This window comes from Arvicanthis niloticus, chromosome 21 (assembly GCF_011762505.2).
Source record: "Arvicanthis niloticus isolate mArvNil1 chromosome 21, mArvNil1.pat.X, whole genome shotgun sequence".
NCBI classification, from domain to species: Eukaryota; Metazoa; Chordata; class Mammalia; order Rodentia; family Muridae; genus Arvicanthis; species Arvicanthis niloticus.
Window position 1 is genome coordinate 25,153,077 of NC_047678.1, and position 21,186 is coordinate 25,174,262.

Consider the following 21,186-nt stretch of genomic DNA (forward strand, 5'->3'; position numbering starts at 1 on the left):
ATGCTTTTCACAAGACATCCCCTTTGAGTCCCCTTGTCTCCAGGATCCCCACCTTTCCTCTGTGCATATGACTGGACTTACTGGAGAGTACTGCATGTTCCTGAAAAAAAAAAATGCATTCTCAACCCCATGAGACCAAGCTGTGGGTGACTTCCAAGAAAAGAACAAGAAGATGGTCCTTTGGAGAGAAGGGCCTCTCCTCAACCCAGTGAATCCCACCCACTGTCTCAAGGGAACTCTTCTTTGTCTCATAAGACCTTTGCACCTTGTGTTGTATGACACTGTTCCTGGAGAGACATGATAAGATATCTATCTGCTCATCTCAGATAGAGAACCATTACAGACCAAAATAAGGAGACCACCAAAATCTGACCTGGTGGTCCAGTGAATTGTATTGGGGTTATTTACAGGAATATGAGTGAGAGGTTATTTACAAGAGAAGAAATAGTTCAAAGATGTCTGCATCACTAAAGCCCACCCCAGCATGAGTGACAGCTCATGGAAGCTGGAAAAGTGGAAGGCACTGTGCTGTGCAACCTGCAGGGAGCTCAACAGGTTGGAGGGTGTCCTTTCCAGGTGGTTCTGCTGCTCTGGCACTTTTCTAGATAGCTCTGCTGGTCTTCCAGGCTGCTTATCGGGCCTGAACATCTTCTTAGCTGCTCAGTTTATCTGAGACCATCTCTTAGCAAATCTCAATAGTTATATAGGTTCTTGGGAAGAGAAGGGGTATAGTGAATTTGCTCAATTTCTGGAACTTCCTGAAGCTATTTTGAAATTGTTTACTTACTGAGCTTAGCAAGCTTCTCTGCAGGATGGAATATTTTACCTCCCTGTTCCCTTAGAACATCCTGTTGTGTCACCTCCCTGTAAACATCTTCTCTTAAGATAGCCTGCTGTTTCACCTCCCCTTTAATATCCTACATCTTAATGAGCCTCCCTCCAAGATGGAAGCTTTAATCTGGGAAGAAAGTGCTATACAACACCTTAGACTACTAAAATAGATTTGAAACCCTAAAGTCTTGAATAAACCTGTTGCCTCTCACCAATCTCTTTTTTGTGATGTAGTATTTTTATTAATTCATTGAGAATTTCACTCATCTATACAGTACATATTTATCATATCTACTCCCTAATTCTTCTCAGATCTACTTAATGCCAATTTCTCTCCTCTCTCTCTCTCTCTCTCTCTCTCTCTCTCTCTCTCTCTGTGTGTGTGTGTGTGTGTGTGTGTGTGTGTGTGTGTGTGTGTGTGTGTCTTTTAATAATCAACTAAGTCTATCCAATTCATGGGGCCATTTACCAGACTCTGAGACCACACCCTTAAAGAAAACTGAATTTCTACTCCCTGTTTCCCCAATCTATCAACTGTCAGTAGGTCCTCAACTCAAAGAGAGAGCACTTATAGGAACCCTCCCTTCTCCATGTTAAAATGATGGACTGGCTTGATCTTACTCAGGCTTTGTGCAGGCAACCACAGCTGCTGCAAGTTCTTGAGTGCAGAGATGTTTCTTGTGCCCAGATGTGATTTCACTCTGGTCATCACTGACCTCTGACTCTTCCTACCTCTCCTTCCACAATGATCCCTGAACCTGGACAAGAGTGTGACACAGATGCCCATTTGTGGCTGAGCCTTCTACAGGCTTTTATTCTCTGCACTCTGACTAGTTAGGAGTTCCGTATTAACCACCATCCACTGCCCAAAGAAACTACTCTGTTGATATCTGAGAGCTATGTTGTTCTGTGACGCCTCCCAACAACTTCTGTCTTCTGGGTTTTCAGGTCAGAAATTTGCTATACAAACTTCGGATTCCAAACACTAAGTTATAGATAGGTTTGTAGGGTTTGCCCCCCATCTTTCTGTTTTCAACTTACATTTTTCTACTTTTCCCATTTTAAGTAAAAATTAACAAGAAGAAAAGTTTTAAATTTTTAATAAAAAGGAAAAAAAAAAAAAGAAAGTGATTGAGTGAATTCTTCCATGGCGGTCAGCAATTCTTAAATATAATTCGAAAACATCCCCTGAGGGGCCAGTAATCTATTTATGGAGGCAAAGCCCATAGGCATACAGGAACAAGCTAATGTGGCCCACATCCAGAAGGGAAGGGGGAAGAGAGGCAGCAACAATATTTTTAGAAGTGTATAGAAACAGAAATAGGCTGAAACGCAAAGGCCTTGACAAGCACGTGGGAATGAGCTACAAGTGTGTCTGGGAAACAAATGGGCCATTTGGAGATGAGGTGTGGTGTGTGGGGCAAGCTAATGGAGGAGGCAGACACCTGGGTCGCTGGGAAGAGGAAGGCTGTGGTCTTCTCTTACCTTTAGACAGTGATGAAAAGGGTGGTACTCGATTCTCAGGTTGGATGGAGAGGGATACAGAGAAGGCAGTTCTCCCCTGCCCATCCTCTCTTTCTAGGATATTCTACAAAGATTTTAGGTTAATATTAGGTTGCGGGAGATATTTAAATTGGCAGCTCTCAATCTGGCTTGTTCTTAATCTGCCGCCATTTTCCCGACTAGACAAGGCCTGTGGTCAGGAGCACAGTTTCCTATTCTCACCACTGCCCAGCTCAGAGTGGAGCTCAGGCAGCCAGAGACACCGGCCCTGCCACCCACGAGACACCAGCGTGGGAGATGGCTCTGTTAATCTTCCAGACTGTCTCCACAAGGCTGGGCTGAGTCCAGACTATCCCTCCAGCCACACAGTACCCAGTAGAAATGAGACTCTAATGCTTAAATTATCCAAAGGCTTTATATGTTTGGTAATGCTCAATAACAAGATGCCCACACAATTAGAGGTATAACCCAATAACCAACCCAGATATAACAGCTACCTTTGACTGCTAGAGACACATGCACATCTGCTGCCATGTTACCCTCTCTCTGGTCCTCCTCTTTCTCTCCTTACCCTCCTCTTCCTCTCCTTACTCCTCCCACCTTAGCTCCTCCAAACTTGTGGGAAAAATATGTCACAACAATATTATTTTTAAAAATATTTGTATTTAAGTAAGTTTTCACAAAATATATTTCTTTCATCAACCAAAGTTTATTTGCTTATTTGTAATTCATAAACAACATAATGCTATTTGCTTTTCTGTCTACCATAGTCTTTAAAACAATTGCCAGTACAATACTGCTTGAAAAAATTATTATATACTTTTTATAAAATTTAAACACATTAATTAGATAGTAATGAGTTATTTTTAAAGACTTGTGAAATAATTGTAGAAAACACAAAAAATTATTTTTAGTGTTGAGATTGTGTAGAATATGCAACACAGAGAGTTTGCTTTGTTCTTATATAAACTGAATTCTTTTGTTTTTAAATTTAATTTATTTTTTTATTTATTCACTTTTTATCGGGCTCACTGCTAGTTACCCCCTCCTACAATCCTTTATCTCCCCCTCCCCTTCTACTCTGGCAGGTGGGAGTCGCCCTAAGTATCACCCCACCATGGCACTTCAAGTCTCTTCAAGGTTAGGCTCTTCCTTTGAGACCAGACAAGGCAACCCTACTAGAAGAACATATCCCACATGCAGGCAACAGCTTTTGGGATAGCCCCTGCTCCAGTTGTTTGGGACCCACATGAAGACCAAGCTGCACATCTGCTATGTATTAGTAGGCAGGCCTAGGTCCAGCCTATATATGTTCTTTGGTTAATGGTTCAGTCTCTGAGAGCCCCAAGGATCCAGGTTAGTTACTTTGTTGGTCCTCCTGTGAAGTTCCTATCCCCTTTGGGCCCATAATCCTTCTTCCTATTCCTCCATAAGAGTCCTCAAGCTCCATCCATTGTTTGGCTGTGGGTGTCTATATCTGTCTGAATCAGGTCCTGGGTGGAGCCTCTCAAAGGACAACACGCTCCTGTCTGTATGGTTCAGAAGTCTGGTGGAGGTGGAGGAGAGGTGGCGGGAGAGTGAAGATTCCCCTGGGATAGCAGGCAGCTCATGGCTCATAAAATACACTTTGATCATGTTTTTCCCAGCCCAAAGTCCCCTCCAAATCTCCCTACCCCCAAACGTACTGAATTCCAAGCTTCATGATATCCCCCCTCTGTTTCTCTCTCAAAATAATTAAATAAATAAGCATTAAAAATGAAAAAAAACAACACAAACAAAAAGAAAAAAGTATGTCTAAACAAGATGAAACAACAATAACACACACACACACACAAATATCAACAAACCTTAGCATCTGTTTTATTTGTGTTGGGCAAATACTCCTGAGCACAGGGCCTACCTTGAAGTTGAGTAGGTTGATGTACCCAGTAGTACTCTCTTGGAAAAAAAACTGATTGATGTTCCCCTTTGCCAATGGGTATCAGTCACAAATAGCATCCTGGCTGAGTGGATCACCCTGTGTCTATTTGCCTCCTCGTGTTGGGTCCCCACTGAGCTTGAGCCTGTGCAGTTGTGTATGCTTCCGGTCTATGTGCCCATATGTGCTTCAGTGCTGTTTAGGCTGATGTTCAGGGCAAAGCCAGTTTTGCTATTTCCTACTCACTGTCCCTTGGTGGCACTGGGCTTTCTCTCCAGGACAGCAAAGACCTACTGAGTATCAGTGGCCTTTGTTACTGCAGAGCCAAGTTTGCCAGAGTTGTCTCCACCCGCCCACAGCACACAGTAAAATTAAGCTGCTACTTCTACCCCCTCCATGTTTATTCTTTCACAATATTCCTGCTCTAGAAGCACAGCCTCCTCACAGCTGTTTTCTTCAGTCAGATTGACCATACATTCCTCCTTTCTAAAGAACCCTTGTGCACTCGTTCATTCATTATTTAGCATAAGTCATGTTGAGTCTTACATTTGTCTTCCCACCAAACTTGATGGCAGACAATACAACTAGATACTGGTGTTCCTTGGGTCCCAATAGAGCACAAAGGCTTTATGGCCTCCACACACCCTACAGCTCAGGATGAGGATGACTGGTGAAGACACTGGTAGAGAAGGAGAAACCAGAGGGATATAAAATGTCAGAAGACAGCTTCTTAACTTGATGACTGTTAGGACCAAAATAGACTTAATTCTGTTCTGTTACATTTTAGTGGTGGGGGTGTGGCTATGGAAGAGGTGGCTCCCTATTCTATACCAAGGGCTCTTTCATTATTCATTCATTCATTCATTCATTCATTCATATCTATATTCATTCATGCATGTGTTCCTTCAACCAGGTAACACTAAAATATATACACTGTAAAATGTATACTCCATGTAAAATACTTAGAGTGTACACTATGCAAACCAGCAAGAAAGTATACACTATGTAAAACCTGAGAAAGTAAACAGTAAATGTGTAAGGGAAAGCAAGGCATAGTTCTCCCTTCTGAGAATTTACCAACTACTGGGCGGAAAAAAAAAAAAAAAGGAAGAAAGAAAGAAAATGAGAGAAAAAAGAGGGATGAAAGAAAGGAAGAAAGAAAGCTATAAAGAGCATTCTGTAGGTTCTGATGCCCGTAAAGCACCTGTTTGTATTGGCTTTTTCTCCCACTAGAACACCCATAAGCACTAAAATGATACAGGGACATCTGTCTGTGGGTTCTCAGGCAGCCAAGATGAAAGGACCTAGAAACTGAGCAAAGAAGAAAAGCCAGCAAGATAACTCAGACACTCTGGGCATGTTTCTCACTCAAGCCTGGTTCCTTAAATAGCATGGGGGTAGAGCCTGTAAAGTTTGCCAGGAAGTGTCTAGAAAACAAATCTGAGCCCGAAGTTCAATTGACTTTGTGGAGTAGGGAAAGAAAAGGTGGAAATTTGGGGGCACTGGGAGAATGGGGATGGATGATGGAGGGGAGAAATGCAGCAATGTGTTCACTAATTAACAAACAGAAACAGAGAAAGTGAACCAGGAACTAAAGCCAGGTCAGACAGCAGAGATTAACAGAGACACAGGGAGTCCTCTACAGGGAGGACCTACTCCATAAATCCTCTGGCTTACAGCTAGATCATTCTAAGGACAGCACCCAAGGAGGGAGGACTCTGAAATTAGAAGGACTCTTTCTTTTACTAAAGACTTCTGAAGAAATCCAACCTCTGAATAGCTTAATCCAGACTAGATTCAAGGCACTTGCCCTCATTTTAGCGCCTTTATAGATACCGAGGACACATATGAAACCTTTGTAATCTTCTTTATGTGGTGTGTATTTAATCAAAATTAACAAACATACAAAGAAGCATAATAGAGGCAGAAGCATAAATGATCCAGACATTACAGTGGTCAGATACAGACTCTTAAATAGCCATGGTTAGCATATCTGAGACAACAGATTTCTGATTTCTCAAGAAACTGGCCTTTAAATCCATCTGTGAAGAATCCTTCAGAGTTCAGCCTAGCAAATACAGAACAAAGAACTTGGAGTTCAGATGCAGCTCATTCCAGGCAAGGGTGGGTCAGAAGGACAAGAACCCAGGAAAAAGAAATGGTGGCACACACTGTGTTGGGGCAAGGAGGAGAAGGTGGTGGCGTTGAGGCTGACCTTCCAGAAAGAAATGGCCAGTTTGGCTTCCATTCCCCAAAAAGTCAGATTATGGTAATTAAGCCTACCAGTCGTCAGGACCAGAACAAGTTCGGGAGAGAGATAAAGAGAATAAAAGAGCACTTAATTTCATTTATCTCTTTTAGGATTTCTTCAGTAAATCCGACCCATTTCTGGAGATTTTCAGAATGAATGATGATGCCACTCAACAGCTTGTGCACCGAACAGAGGTAAGAAGTGTGCACTCTGCCTCTGAGACCAGCTGTGCTCTTGTAAATAGTTGTTGTACATGATTTTCAATTTTTAAAAGTTAAAATGTAATGATACCATTTACCCCTTCCCTCTCCTCCCTCCAAACCCTTCCATGTGCCCCTTTGCTCTCTCTCAAATTCATGACTTCTACCCAAAAACTTCGTAGATTAACACAGCAGAATTCATTTAATACTTTATTTGGATGTCCTCTTAGGTTTCATTCAGTAGATAACACGAAAGATCTCCCTCAAAAGTGTCTGTTTCTAGGACTAGGTGAAGCTGAAAATTTTTGTTTACAAGAAGTCCCCAGTAACATAGCACCTACTGGTCCAGGAATTACACTCTGGTAGCTCCTACTGTAAAGTGCAGGCCTGGTGCAAAGGAGCCACGTGTGCACCCAGAACTAAGCTGGATTCCTCAAAACAAAACAAAGACAGAAAACAATCCCATGGACCCTTAGGCAATATTTAGCCAGGTTCATGATTAGTAAGGTGATTTTAAATACATTTTGCTATATTATTGATTTAGTTTATAATATGAAGAATTACCGTGTTTTATATTTCTAAATATTCTTATTGAGATGGAGTTTGGCTAATGTAAAATTTAGTATTATTCATCTAGAAAATTCCCAGACTCTATCTGATATAACTCACAGATTTCCAAAGCTTACAATATGTGTGTGTGCATATGTGTTATATAATATATTTATATAGTAAACAAAAAGTATATATGTATTCATGTCATTCATATATACATACATACATACATACATACATACATACATACATATCATGTATTCTGCTCATTTGCCACTCATTATTCTCACTTAGCCCTCTTCCACTCCTACTGAATGCCCAGCAAGTTCGCCTCCTACTTTGTTGTCTTCTTGTGTGCTTGTGTGACCTGCCGAGTTTAGGTGCTCACATGAGCATGCTTGTATGGGATTGTTTACTGGAGCATGGACAACTGACCAGAGGCCACACCACAAGGCTAATAGACTCCCCTGGCCCTGGCAGCCATTAACTGCACATAGCCCCTCAGTGAGGGGTAGTTATTCTTTTAACAGTTCCTTCCCACCCTTGCCAGGTACCTTTCCTCTGCTGACTCCAAGGGAAAGGAATCCACGCCATAAGATTGATAGTCCTACAGCCTTGCCTCTACCCCAGGCCTTTTGATGTAGAAGAGGTCATCTTCTATATCCACATGCTAGGAAATGTCACTGTCCTTATTCGTGAAACAACATCCAGGCCAGAGATCACAGAAGTTCTGCCCAAAATGACCTACTTCGGGGCCACTCTCAAAATACCCACTGCTCTCAAGTTTTCATCAGGCCACCTGTCCCAGATGCTTGTCCTTTTCATAAACACAGCAGTGGCTTCTCGAGTAGTTTTTCTGTTGAAGTATGAAAATGTCAAGCCTTTCCTCTTCAAATCACTATTCATGTCTTTCTCTTCCCAGGTTGTGATGAATAACTTAAGCCCAGCCTGGAAGTCATTCAAAGTATCGGTAAACTCTCTATGCAGCGGAGATCCAGACCGCAGGCTGAAGGTTAGATCCATATCTGAGAGATGTGAATTTGGAAATGCATTTGCACCCCCCTTCTTCTCTCACGTCAACATGGGCACATAGAATTTTCTGTGCCACTCTCTCAGCCCTCTCACCTTTTTAGCATCTTAATGGAAGAAAGTGAGGCTGTTTCTTCTGCCAGAGCTATCAACACTCATACAATAGCCCTAAAATAAATCCTAATGTATTATGTCAAAAGACAGTGCCTGAGGCGTTTCAGAAACAAAATGTGGCAATAACTTCAGAGTATAATTGAAAGTTTCTGGGAGGAAAATATTTCTGCATCAAGTATCTATTGTTATGTAATGTATTACTCTCCCCCCACACATACTGAAGTGTGGTAGTTTGAGATAGTAAATGTGTTTATCTTATAACTGTGCGTGGGCAAACTGGGTTGGGCCAATCTAGGTGGTTCTTAGGCATTCTTGGTCTCTGTGAGGTGCTCATGGTCTGCTGCCCATGAATGAGGTGACTTCTGGGGGTTGGCAAGCTGTCATATGCAGTGTATGTAGGGGGGGCTTAGTTCTAGTCATCATACACACTAGCTTAGACTTTTATGTATAGTAACTGTGGGTTCCAAGAGTCCAAAACAGAAGCTTCAGTGCCTCTGAGTACAAGTTGATGAAGTCAAATACTTTCCCCACAACCTAGAAGTAAACCTCTGCCTATTCCAGATGCAAACACAATGTATTCTACCTCTCCCTGGGAGGAATTGCAAAGTATCAGGGCCATTCTTTTTAATCTACCACAAATGCCTTGAGCACTACGGGAGTATAGAAATTGGAGGGGCTGGGTGTCATGCACTAGGAGGGTCAGGAATCATGGGAGGGAGACAACAGACTGAATACCAGAAATCGCTTCCTGAAGACACTTGCTGTGGCCAGTGGGCTGGTCTGCCCTTGATCTTGGAATGAAACTTGAAACGTTTCATTGCTGATACCACAGGGCCAATTCTATTGATACAGGATGACTAACTCATTGCACACAAACTGCCCATAAGGCCACAGTCCAGTTGATTAACATGATTATCAAGCAGATTCGGGGGCCCATCTCCAGGGCTCTGTATTGTGAGCAAACCAGAAGGAAGACAGAAGTCAGAAGATGAATTGAGCCTGAGGGTGTAGGAGGGATGCTGGGTAACTCAGACCTTGAAAGGCTTCAGATCCTGATGCAAGCGCATCTTCCTTCACATGAAGACAAAAGGAATGGTCCACTCACCATGGGGAACAAACCTTTACGTTGGCTTCTCAGGGGGAACCATCCTCAGAAAAATCAAGACAGGCGTTGTCTTGGTGACTTTTCTCTTACTGTGATAAAAATACTTTAACAAGAGCAACTTAAGGGAGACAGTGTTTCTTTTGGCCCACATTCTAAGTTGTAGAGCACCGTGGTGCAAAAGTTAAGGCAGCAGGCACCTGAAGCATCTGGTCACATTGCGTCTGCAGTCAGAAGACAGTAAAGACTCATGCATGCTAATCTCACTTCCACCATTCTTACACAGTTCAGGCTCATCCACCAGTAACATAAGTCTTCCATGTCAATCAACATGGTCAAGATCATCTTCCAAAAAAAACACCTCAGGGATCATCTCCCAGTTGATTCTCAGGTTTATCCAGTTGACAAATAACACTAGCTACCATAGTTTGCCTGTTTGCCTGTGTGATGGTACGTCCTACCCCATTCACCCTGAAGACCTTGTTCTGAGGGACAAAATTCTTTTAGTTTCAATGTTATCATTCAGGTTAGAATCCCATCTGGTTGGTTAGTCCTAGTCTCGTTAATGTTGTGTATCCTTGCTTAAATCCACTCTGTGGACATTGTGGTTGACCTGTTGAACTAACTCTCTGACTTCCATGATACTAATGACAAGCTCAGTTTCTATCTCTATCTCTTATGAAAAACAAAGTTATTCTGGGGAAACCTCTGGGAACGCTCATTCATGCTGAAGTGGAAAAAGATGGGATTTCTGACTGGATTTCTTGATAGAAACTCTTTTTCAAGATGCCAAGAGCTACAGCTTCCAGTACGGGTGGTGATCACCAATTCTGCTTTGAGCAGTGCTTACCCATCCCAAAAAAGTAACTCTTTTCCTTGGGCCACAAATAAAATATCACATCCTTTGACATTTTGTCATTGGAGTCCTTGAATGAGTAAAAAGAAGGTTTAGTAGGAACAAATGAATAAAAAATGTAAATAAAGGAGCCCTCTGTGGGTTTTTGAGAACTCTGTGGTCTCTGTAGGAATAAGAACTTGTAAGAGATGATAGAGTCATAAGACATAGATAATCAGATGGAAAATAGAAAGAGGCAGAAGTAAAGAATAAGAGAGAGAGAGTTGGAGGAATAATAGAAGAAAGAAGAAACAAAGCAAGGATAAACATGGAGGGAAGGACCGGCCTCTCAGCATCTTCACAGCTGACCTTCTGGTACTGGCCTGAGAGACTGGCCTGTGTATTATAGAGTACTTAATGTTCTCTCTCTCTCTCTCTCTCTCTCTCTCTCTCTCTCTCTCTCTCTCTCTCATCTCCTTACCTCTCTCTTTTCCTCTTCTTCATTCCCTCCCTGCCTCTCTCACCAATTTGATAAACCAAAATATATTTAGACATTGAAAAATGATTCCCGGAGGGTAACATCACTTTAAATTAAGAATTGCTGATACAGTCCAACGTTCTCAAACCCCTGGCATACCCACAATGTATAAACAGTTCATTGAAATAGCAGTGGCTGAGCTTCACCGCAACCCCCAGTTTCTGATTCAAGGGGTATAGAATGGGCCTAAGAATCTGCATTTCTATCAGATTTCCCGGTGGAATTCATGCTCCTCCATTGACCACACATTTTGAGATTAAACATAGGCAGCTTTCGCTAGTTTCCACACTGCCCTTCCACCCCACCCTTCTGTCTGCTGGCTTCCTTCCTCTCTGCCCAGTGCTCAGACCCAGGCTATACATGCTGCATGTGCAGGAGAAACGACAGTGACAGTCAGCTCTCTGCTTTGGTGGCTGTCCTTATTCTTCTGCCTTTCCTTGATCACACTGCTTGCTTCTGATTCTCTCCAACCTTCTCCCACTTGCAGAGCGCCTTCCTAGCCTCATTTACCAATACTTTCTTAACCTTTGCAGGGGGGAGTGAGTGTGAGCACATGTGTATGTGCATATGTGCATTCTTACATGTGTGTGCACACACACGAAGGAAAACCTTGGTATTGTTCCTCAGGTGATGTCCACCTTCAGAAAACAAAACAAGGTCTCTCACTGTCCAAGAACTCACTAAGTGGGCTAGGCTGGCAGGCCACTGGGCCCTAACAATCTGTTTGTCTTCACTGCCCCAGTGCCAGGATTAAACATGCGCTACCGCACCCTGGCTGGTTTACTTATGTAGACTCTGGGGATCAAACCCAAATCCTCAAAGCACTTTGTAGAATGCGCTGTCTCACCAGTTCACAAGCTTCCTGCAGATGTCTCTATCTTCCCGGCTGATGCTGCTTCTCCACACGGTAACCATCTGTTCTCTGTAATATCCAGACATCTAGCACATCCAGGCCGTGCCTGGATTTCCTACAGTAACTGCTTCTGTCCTTAACCTGTGCAAGGGAAGTTGGTACAGAGGTTGGCAGGATAGGCCTGAGCCTCAGTGTGAGGAGGCTTCCCTACCACCACCCACCGCCACGCTGGCCCTACAGTGGCACTCAGCTGCTCACTGTAAAGTCAGCTCTTCTGGAAGGTAGGATGGGTTCTTGTACGGCCTTTTATTTATATTTATTGGTTCTTTTGCTTCAAGAGCAGACATACAGTGCCGTGCTGCCAGATGGGAGCTCAGATCATATGGGTGGCATTTTCCCAACCAACAAAAATGAAAAGTTGAATGTACTAAACCATCCATCAAATTAGATTTTAGATCCCAACTTAATAATTAAGGCTTTTGTCCCAATACATCCTTTAAATGTCTTTTATTTTCTTAGTTATACAACATCTGCGTGATCATCAACTTTAAGTAGCTAGTTCCGTTTGTCTGTTTGTTTATGTTTTGGTCTGTTTGCAACTCCTCTCCATGATAGAAGTCAAAATAGTGACTAAATGCCATTTTCAAACTTGATTTATTTACTTATTAATATAAAGGTATTTATTTAAATACACGGGAAGCTTGAAAAGTGTTGTGACCTTCTTTTCCTCCCTCCATATTATCACATAGCTTCAGAAATCATTAATCACGGCCAGCTTCCTGTTGTCACGCCTTAAAGTTCCCTGTCCTACTCATACCTCTGGGCCATCTCGAAATGAATCTAGACCAGGGTCAATGCCTATGAACCCCGCAGAGAACAGACAGAAGGCATACAGTGTTCTTGGGCACCACTCCCCCAAATTTCTCTGATTTCTTTTAAAATTACCAGGGGAAAGAATAGATGTTTCGAATTGGATAAAATATTTACATCTTTTTGCTACATCCTTTAAATATACTTGCATTTCTTATTGCTGATTTTCTCTAATAAATCTGCATTTTAATGCTTGGGAAGGATGAGACTTCATCCCAGTTTAAATCCCCCAAAATCGTATTTCTTAATAGTGACCCCCCCTTTTAGTTCCATAAAACCCCAAATCTGTAGCACAGGGCTTGATCGGCATTTCTGGGTTTTTGGTGCATGCGAACCACAGGCAAGTTGAATTGAAGAGACCATTATTACTATGCTCAGGATTATTGGCAATTGTAATTAAGAGCCTGGCATTATTGGACAATTTGAAGCAACTTTACTTCTCTTTCTATTGCTGCATAACCGTGAAGAGTAGAAGTCCATAGTCTTATTATATTTTCTTGAAACCTGTTCAAATTCAAGTGCTTTCCTCATAGCCTTCTGGGCTCAGGGCTGTTGGTCCTGTGCCTGTCGATCCTTCACTCTGCCTAAATGTTCAGAAGTTTACAGGAGGCTTCAAGACTCATCCGAGCCTCTTCGGATTCAATTGTCGATGGCCCTAGAATTTGTAACTCCAGTTGAGTAAATGGTACCCCTGCTCTGTGGTTCCACCTGATATCTGTAATCAATACCACAGTGTGGAAAGCCATGTTAAATAATGCAGGAGTCAGGCAGGCTTATAAAGTGAGATGGTGACATAGCTTCCTCATTTTAATATGTCTTCCTTTTCATTAATATCATCTTACTTCACAAATGAGGATCAGAGATCCTGCTTTGTAGAAAATAATCTAGGATTCACTGCTTAAGTAAGCAAAATCTTAGCTTAAATCCAAGCCTCTCATGCCTTTTTGTCCCTGCTAAAGAACAGATAATATTCACTGAGCATTTGCCAGGCTCCAGGAGCTGTGCTGGGTAGGCCCTTGGCTTAAGTTTTCTCACTGAACTCTGTAATTACCTTAGCTTAAACAATCCAGCAGGGCTCTAGAGAACTGGCTCAGCGGGGAAAGTGCTTGCTGTGTAGACACGAGGGCCTGAACTGAGGTCCCTAGTACCCATGTGAAGGGGTAAAGGGCAGGCCCAACAGTATACATCCATAACCCCAGCACTGGAGGATGATGCCAAGAGAAGAGGATCTCTCAGCCCATAGGTGAATCAGTAGTGAGCTCCAGGCTCAGAGAGAGAGACCTTGTCTCAAAACACAAGGGGGAGAGCCATTCAAGAAGACATTGGCATCTTCTGCCAACATACACATGCACATATAAAAGAAATTTTAAAAGGCAAACATATAGTCGTAAAGAGACTCTGTGTATAAAGTTTATTTCTTGCTTATACAGAAAGCACAGATAAAAAAATTTTCAAAACAATGTCTGTTTCTTCATGATTCAAGAACCCAGGTTTCTTCTGGGTGTGGTGGTAGAAACCTTAATCCAATGGCTGGGGAGGCAGAAGCAGGTGGATCTCTGAGTTTGAAGCCACCCTGGTCTACACAGCTAGTTCTGGACTAGCCAAGACTACATGATCAGACCCTGGAGAGAACTCTTGGGGGCAGTACTCAGGTTCCTTGCACCTATAGCTCACCCACACCCTACTACTCATTTACATCCAGGAAATAGAAAAAGGAAGCTTTGGGTCTGAAACCAATTACTAGAACTCAGTAACAGCTCGGTCACACTGAGCAGCCAGGCAAATCGAGCAGTACAGTCTAGTTAGGTGTCTGTAAAGAAAAAGAAAGATTTTTGTAGCTGGCTGTTTGACTTTTCTTAGTGTTTCATTGCTGTGAAGAGACACCATGACCAAGGCAACTCTTATAAAGGACAACCTTTAATTGGGGCTGGCTTATAGGTTCAGTCTATTATCATCATGGTGGGAAGCATAGCAGCATCCAGGCAGGCATGGGGCTTGAGATGGAGCTGAGAGTTCTGCATCTTATTCTAAAGGGAACAAGGGGAAGACTGGCTTCCAGACAGCTGGGGGGGGGGGTTTTCTCAAAGCCCACACCCTCAGTGACACATTTCTTCTAACAAGGCCATACCTACTCCAATAAGGCTATACCTCCTAATAGCGCCACTTCCTGAGCTAAGCATATCAAAACTACCATATTCCACTCCCTGGTCCCCATAGGCTTGTTCAAACTCCTGAGTCCATGGGGGCCATACCTAGCCATGGCATAATACAAAATGCATTTAGTCCAGCTTCCAAAGTCCCGTAGTCTATAACGGTCTCAACAATGTTAAAAGTTCAACGTTCAAAGTTTCTTCTAAGATTCATCCAATCACCTAACTGTAATCCCCTAACTTTCATCTGGAGAAAAGCTTTTATTGCCCATTTGGCAGATGAGAAGTCTGGGGCTCAGAAGAAGAAAATAGTGTTTTAACAGCGAGGTCCACAAAGTTTTTAAGTGGCACGAACAGCATCAAGTCTATTTGACTTTTGAACTAGATTTCACACCAGCACTGTACAGTAAAATATTCTGAAGGGACAGATATATCCTAAGTCTGCACATTCTGAGGAGCAGTGACTGTGCATGCACATCGATGATCTCCCAGCCATTCCTTCTCCTTAAGCACCTTCCTATTTTTCTTGTCCTGTGTTAATAACCCATTCCTCTTTCCCCAGACATCATCCTTTCATCCGCAAAGAAGAAAATTGCCCTTCTTCATGTCCCAGGCCCCTGCTGCTAATGAAAGTCTTTCTCTGCATGTTGTATTTAGTAATTCCCAAAGGGGAAGGGGGATGATCTCCTACAAATGGTGTTAGCAGTAGGTGCTGCTTGCTTCAATATCAAGGTGATGTATTCATCAGTGAGAAGAGAGAAAGAAAGAGAGAGAGAGAGGAGAGAGAAAGAGAGAGAGAGAGAGAGAGAGAGAGAGAGAGAGAGAGAGAGTCTCTGCAAAGCAAGTCCTGTTTTGTCCATGAATCCAGCAAGTTGGATTTACATAATGCTTAAGCTTTGGAGCTGGTTTTTAATGGACATGGAATTTTAATGAGGAAGACAGATCATCTCTCATGGGGAGCAATGATAATGGCTATACTACAATGTGTTCATACTTAATGCTCAGGGCTATGCACTTCAAAACAATTTGATGGTAAATGTAGTATGATAAATCTTTTACTACAATAAATAAGTAATCTTCCAGTTAGCATGAGTGAACTTGAAATATCTACTCCACAGCAGTGTTCTATGGAGCCTTTGGCTCCTGCCTCTACTTCCTACAGCTTGCCTAGTCTTGCTCTGTCAGTCACCCAGCAGTAGGGTGGGCCAGCTCCCCAGAGATTCCTTCTGACACTGGAGTTCGTCTGTTTCATAAATCTTCTGCTCAATCATTATGAATGGAGAGTACAGTGGAGGCGGTACCAATACACCGTTCTTCTTTTCTCCACACATCAACCTTTCAAACATCCATTGAGTAGACCCACCCATCCTCATCTCTGTGTGATGGACCTGAATCTAATGGGAGCCCTCCTTGGCCTGTTGAATTAAGTAACTACAAAGGGAGATGAATGAGATTGTCAGAAGGTACTGCTTCAATAATAATGTAATGACATCAAAATCCAACTATTTTATTAGCAATATTGCCCGTGGCCATAGCAATGTCTTTAACTATCTGTCAAGAATAACCTGTCAGGACTTGACTGATTCAAATGGTGTTTCTGAAGAAAAATCACTTCAGCTGTGAACTAAGAGCAGCCCTGATTGAGCACTAGTCACCTCTCTGGTGAGATCTCCAGATGACAGTAGAATGAGAGACCACTTGTCCCTCTAAATACCATGCTTCCCCAGTACAGACTGCATCCAATTGTTCTGTTTCCTCATATTTAATCCATTTACAGCCAATGCTACGCTGAAAAGTGGTAGGTGACCAGTTTGGAGGATGAAATCAGAGAAACGATAGGAAGTTGAAGGACATTGCTTAAGGATGACAGGAAACACTGTTGTGACTTGAATCAAACAAAACTGTCTATAGACTCATCCATGGGTGGCTCAGTTCCCCACTTGTACTGGCTCTGAGATCTTTAGGTGTGGAGTCGGGGCTTAACTGGGGAAAGGCATTTGAAGGTTACTCCCAGCTCTGCTTTCAGCATTTCCCAGTCACCAGGTGAGGAGTCTCTCCCATGTACTCACACCATTGTCGTTAAGTGACTCTGCAGTACCATCTGTGCTGTGATCCATCGAAGCCCTCTGAAACCGGGAGCCAAGGCAAGCCTTCCCACTCTCAAGCTGTTTATGTCGGATGTTTTGTCATAGTAATGAGTAAAGCAGCTAATAAGAGAAAGGAAGAGAGTGGGAATTTTGGGAATCCCTTAATACAACTGCCATAGGATGATTCTATTTGTAATAGGACAATTCTAGTTGTAGTAGGGTGATCTGTAACTGGTGAGACTAATGCTGTGTGCTGGCCACTTTTGTTGCTCATCCCTGAGTTTCTTTGTTAGTTGGTTTGCTTGCATGCTAATCGAAGCCTCTCCTGTCATTGTTTATTGTACTATTTTGTTAACACTGAAACTCAAATCATGGCCCCCAAAGATTTCAATGTTTATTACTGCACAGTTGGAAATGTTTTTAACCTGACCTTGTTGATAGGAAGGTCGTGATGGAGTTGACTTCCTGAGGGGCTCTTGCCTCTGAGTCAGATCTGTAAGGGCAAGCATGTAGCTGCATTCTCACAACTTATGCATTAACTAATAATGTGTTTTGGGGGGAGAACATCACGGTTTGTGGCTATTCTGTGAGGTTTTCTCCAGAAGATATTCTCAATAGAATCTGCAAACAAAACATGAAGAGAGTTATCTCTGAGGAATATCGTCAGCTTTTATGAAGAGGGTCCTTGAGATTAGGGGAAGTGATCCTCATTCAGATGCTTAGCAGAGCAAGCCCAGGGGCCTCCTTGGGAGCTGGAGGAGATAGTAGAAATAGCTCTCCTCATAGGGACAGTGTTCCTGAGATCTTACATGACTGCAATATCTTTGGTCTTCAAAAGAGGGCTGAGGAAGGTCAAGCCTATGCCATGTATGTGAGCATGAAACAGATTCCTTAAACTGAATGCCAAGAAAGAAAGCAGGAAATGTCTCACTAACCTCTTTGGAGATTATTGACTCTCTGAGAACATGGGAATTACCATCTTGTGTGATCTCAAACTCTAGAAAGCAACAATAAATGCTTTCTGACTGTCCCAATCAAGAGAGGAAACAGTACAGTGACCAGCCACACCTCTGCCTCATGCAGCTGGAAAAAAATGAGTAAAAGCTGAGAGATGCCTCCTCATGCTGTCTACAGAGGCTTCTCACGTTTGGGATTCCCAGTGAGAGCCTGGTCTAGACTCCATCTTCTTCAGTGAAAGGAATCTGGCTTTATCCAAATACTTGACAGGATCTGGAAGAATTGATTCACACAATAGCCAAAAATATAAGTCCAGGGGCCAAAATTCTAATTTATAAGAAAGTAATAAAATGCTAATTAATTGATTAGACAAAAAAATCTATATTCCTCACATTCCATATAGAGATGGGCCTTCCCTTGTATCTGAACATTAGTAACTAGAGTATGATTAACCCAGCCTCAAGGGCTCTCTTTATAAAAGCTGGTGTTCTTCCTCAGAGGTAACTCTCCTAGTGTCTTATTTGATGACTCTGTTGGAGGTGCTTTCTAGAGAGAAATGCCCAGCATAACCTTAGATTGTGGTTCCTCTCGTCCTCAATAAACCACATTCCTATTTAGTGCTTATTTTGTAGGAGAGCAGCTGCATGCCCGCCCTGCAGACCTGACTCAGAGGCAAATGCCTCTCGGGAAGTCAGCTCCATCTCTGAAGACCTTCCTGTGGACAAGGTCAGATTAAAAACCTTTCCCACTGTGAAGAAATAAACATTGAAGTCTTTTAAGGCAACTTTTTCAGACCTCTGACTTGGACTATGGATGACACTTCTCAAAATATAATGCTGATAAAATAAGACAGCAATATTCTCACTGGACTTTGAAATGAGTATGTTTGTTGTATCCAACTCATTAATTACAGAGAAAAACAAGGAGATGATAAAACTAAGCATTTTCAGGAATTTAGTTTACACTGTCTTTCCCTCTAAACATGGCTAGAACTAAGATTTCTTTTTCCTTTAATCCCGTCTCTTTTAAAATGATTTTTGACAATTCCATATATGCATCTCTATTAGTCTCAGATCCTACCCACTTATCTCTCCCCCACCTCTGCCATCCTCCCTCCACCCCACCAGTTCCTTTCTCACTGTCTTGTCTTTTGGCTATTGATTTTAGTCAGGACCATTTGTGTGACGATAGGTTTAGAATCATCCGCTGGGGCCTCCTGGGCTCCATAGTGAGTACATCGCCTCCACTAGCCATCGATAGCCAGTAGTTCAGCAGAGAGCAGTAGGGTCTATGAGCCACTCCTCAGTCCCCAATTGACTGTTGACACGTCCAGTCATGTGCAGGCGCAGTGCAGGTAACTATAACTGCTATGAGATGGTATTTACGACAGCTGTGCCACGCCCTGATGGCAGCCTTCTCCAGCCTACTTCTATCGTCTGTCTCTTACCTTCCTTCTGTTCACTCTTCTGTGTCTCTCCCTGAGTTTTAATGGCTGTGGTATAAATATTCTGTTTAGAGCTAATAACTCCCGCTTGGCTGTCAATTATTCTCAGTGCCTTACACAGCCATGAGTCTCTGCATTCACCACCACTCACAGCCAAGAGCGTCTCTGGTTAGGACTAGGGGTAGCGTTTATCTAGGAGTATAGCCATAAATATTTAAAGGGAGTTTGGGGCCATGTCACTTTAGCTAAATATCAATAGTAAGCAGACACACTCCTCAACCCCTGGCTGAAACCTCCTCAGCAGTGGGTTGTTAACTGGAGATACAGTACCAACGATAAATTCTTCCTTATGGAGTGAGCCTCAAGTCCAGATTGGTTATCACCAAACTTACTGTACCACCATTGCGCCTGCTACACATCTTGTATGACGTGTTGGCATTGTGGTTCATAAGGATCGCAGCAGGATAAGACCACTGATTCTGTACCTTCCCTAGCAGCAGGCATAGTATCTTTGGATACTGTGAAAGCCAGCCAGCGGAAGGAAACCTCTGGGTTAGCTACAGCTCAGCTTCTCTGCTATTTGCAACTGATGTATGTGGTGTCTTTGGCAACAGAGCCTTTATCATTTGGTTTTGGTAAGCAACCAAGTGGAATGGCGAGAGCCTATATTGTTTGGAGGTTCTCTTGGGTCTCCCTGACCAGGTGCTATCCCATACCTGCTACTGGAATTTTTAAATATTCTGTGATTCCTAGGAGTAATGTTATCTAATCATGCAGGGACTTCTAACTCTCCCCTTTAAACTTGTTTTGATTGGCTGACAAAGTAGCATGACTCCATATGGTTTTTCATATACCCTTCTCTTGGATAGCCCTCACTCCCTGCCCTCTTGTCTCCCCTGTGCTCCCACTCCACCCTGTATGTCCCCACCCCATTCTGCTTAAACCTTTCTGCCACAATTACTTCTCCTCTTTACTTCCGTATCACCCATGAAGAACTAAGATTTCTACATAGAAAGAAATGGATTAATGTCCTTCAGGGCAATCAACTATAAATGTTACACTTATCTTTGTTATTGGATGTAAGGTATTACATTGTACACATGTGTGGCTACAATACACACCTGCATATAGTTGATATACATATCAGCATATATATTTATGGACTCTGAGTCCTTAATTAATAGTAAATTTTGAAATCAGGCTGTGACATGTCCTTGTAGGGAAATAAATTACCCTTGGGAGGGCCTTTTAAACAAACTTTCCCTACAGTATTGAAAGGATATGTAGCCACACCCATGTCCTTAAGTCTATATTGTGATTAATGTTCTTAACATATTCAAATAACCCCAAGCTCATATGTCTAAAGCCAGATATAAACCTAACATCCTTATCTGTTCTTCAAACTTTTTGTCCGTGTCTCTGCATGGCTGGCAAATTCTTAACCTCCATGTATCAGCTCAGGATTCAGCTACTCAGATGCCATCATACATGTCATTCATATTCCAATCGATCCAATCTCATCCACCCATTCATCTCTTCAAAGCAGGTGCCGTCGTCTGCTACTGTCTTGCTCACTTATACGAATGTTTATGGTTTGTCTCCTCTACTGAAGTATAAGTGGCAAGGTCCAAGGGAAAGAAACTGGCTTCATTCACCTAATCAATGCTTGACATTTTTGTACTACAACCTTCATAAGTATCTGCTTAATGGATGAATGTGCAGGTGGATGTATGTATGTCAAAGCCCGTAGTTAGGTTTTACTATTTGAACTGACCTTTCAAAATCTCCCAGGGGTGTTGCAACCGGCTCCGCTCTACCTGGCTTGAGACAAAAGACTTAACAAGCCTGAATAGTTACTATGTTGCGGCCTGCTCCTCTCTGCCTGGCTTCAAACTGCTACTCTGGTCTTCGGGTCAGGGTCTAGAGAGAGAGAGAGAGTGAGGATAAGGAGA

General features: G+C 42.6%; 1 protein-coding gene across 4 annotated transcripts in view; it reads left to right on the forward strand.

Moving 5' to 3' along the window:
- The window catches only part of Cpne4 (copine 4), a 457,007-nt gene that overhangs the window by 345,594 nt on the left and 90,227 nt on the right, over positions 1 to 21,186 (forward strand). For all 4 annotated transcript variants that reach the window (XM_076917257.1, XM_076917258.1, XM_034484438.2 and 1 more), the window contains exons 6-7: positions 6,614 to 6,697; positions 8,178 to 8,267. In XM_076917257.1, coding sequence (XP_076773372.1) covers positions 6,614 to 6,697; positions 8,178 to 8,267 — 174 coding nt within the window. The remainder of the gene's footprint in view (positions 1 to 6,613; positions 6,698 to 8,177; positions 8,268 to 21,186) is intronic.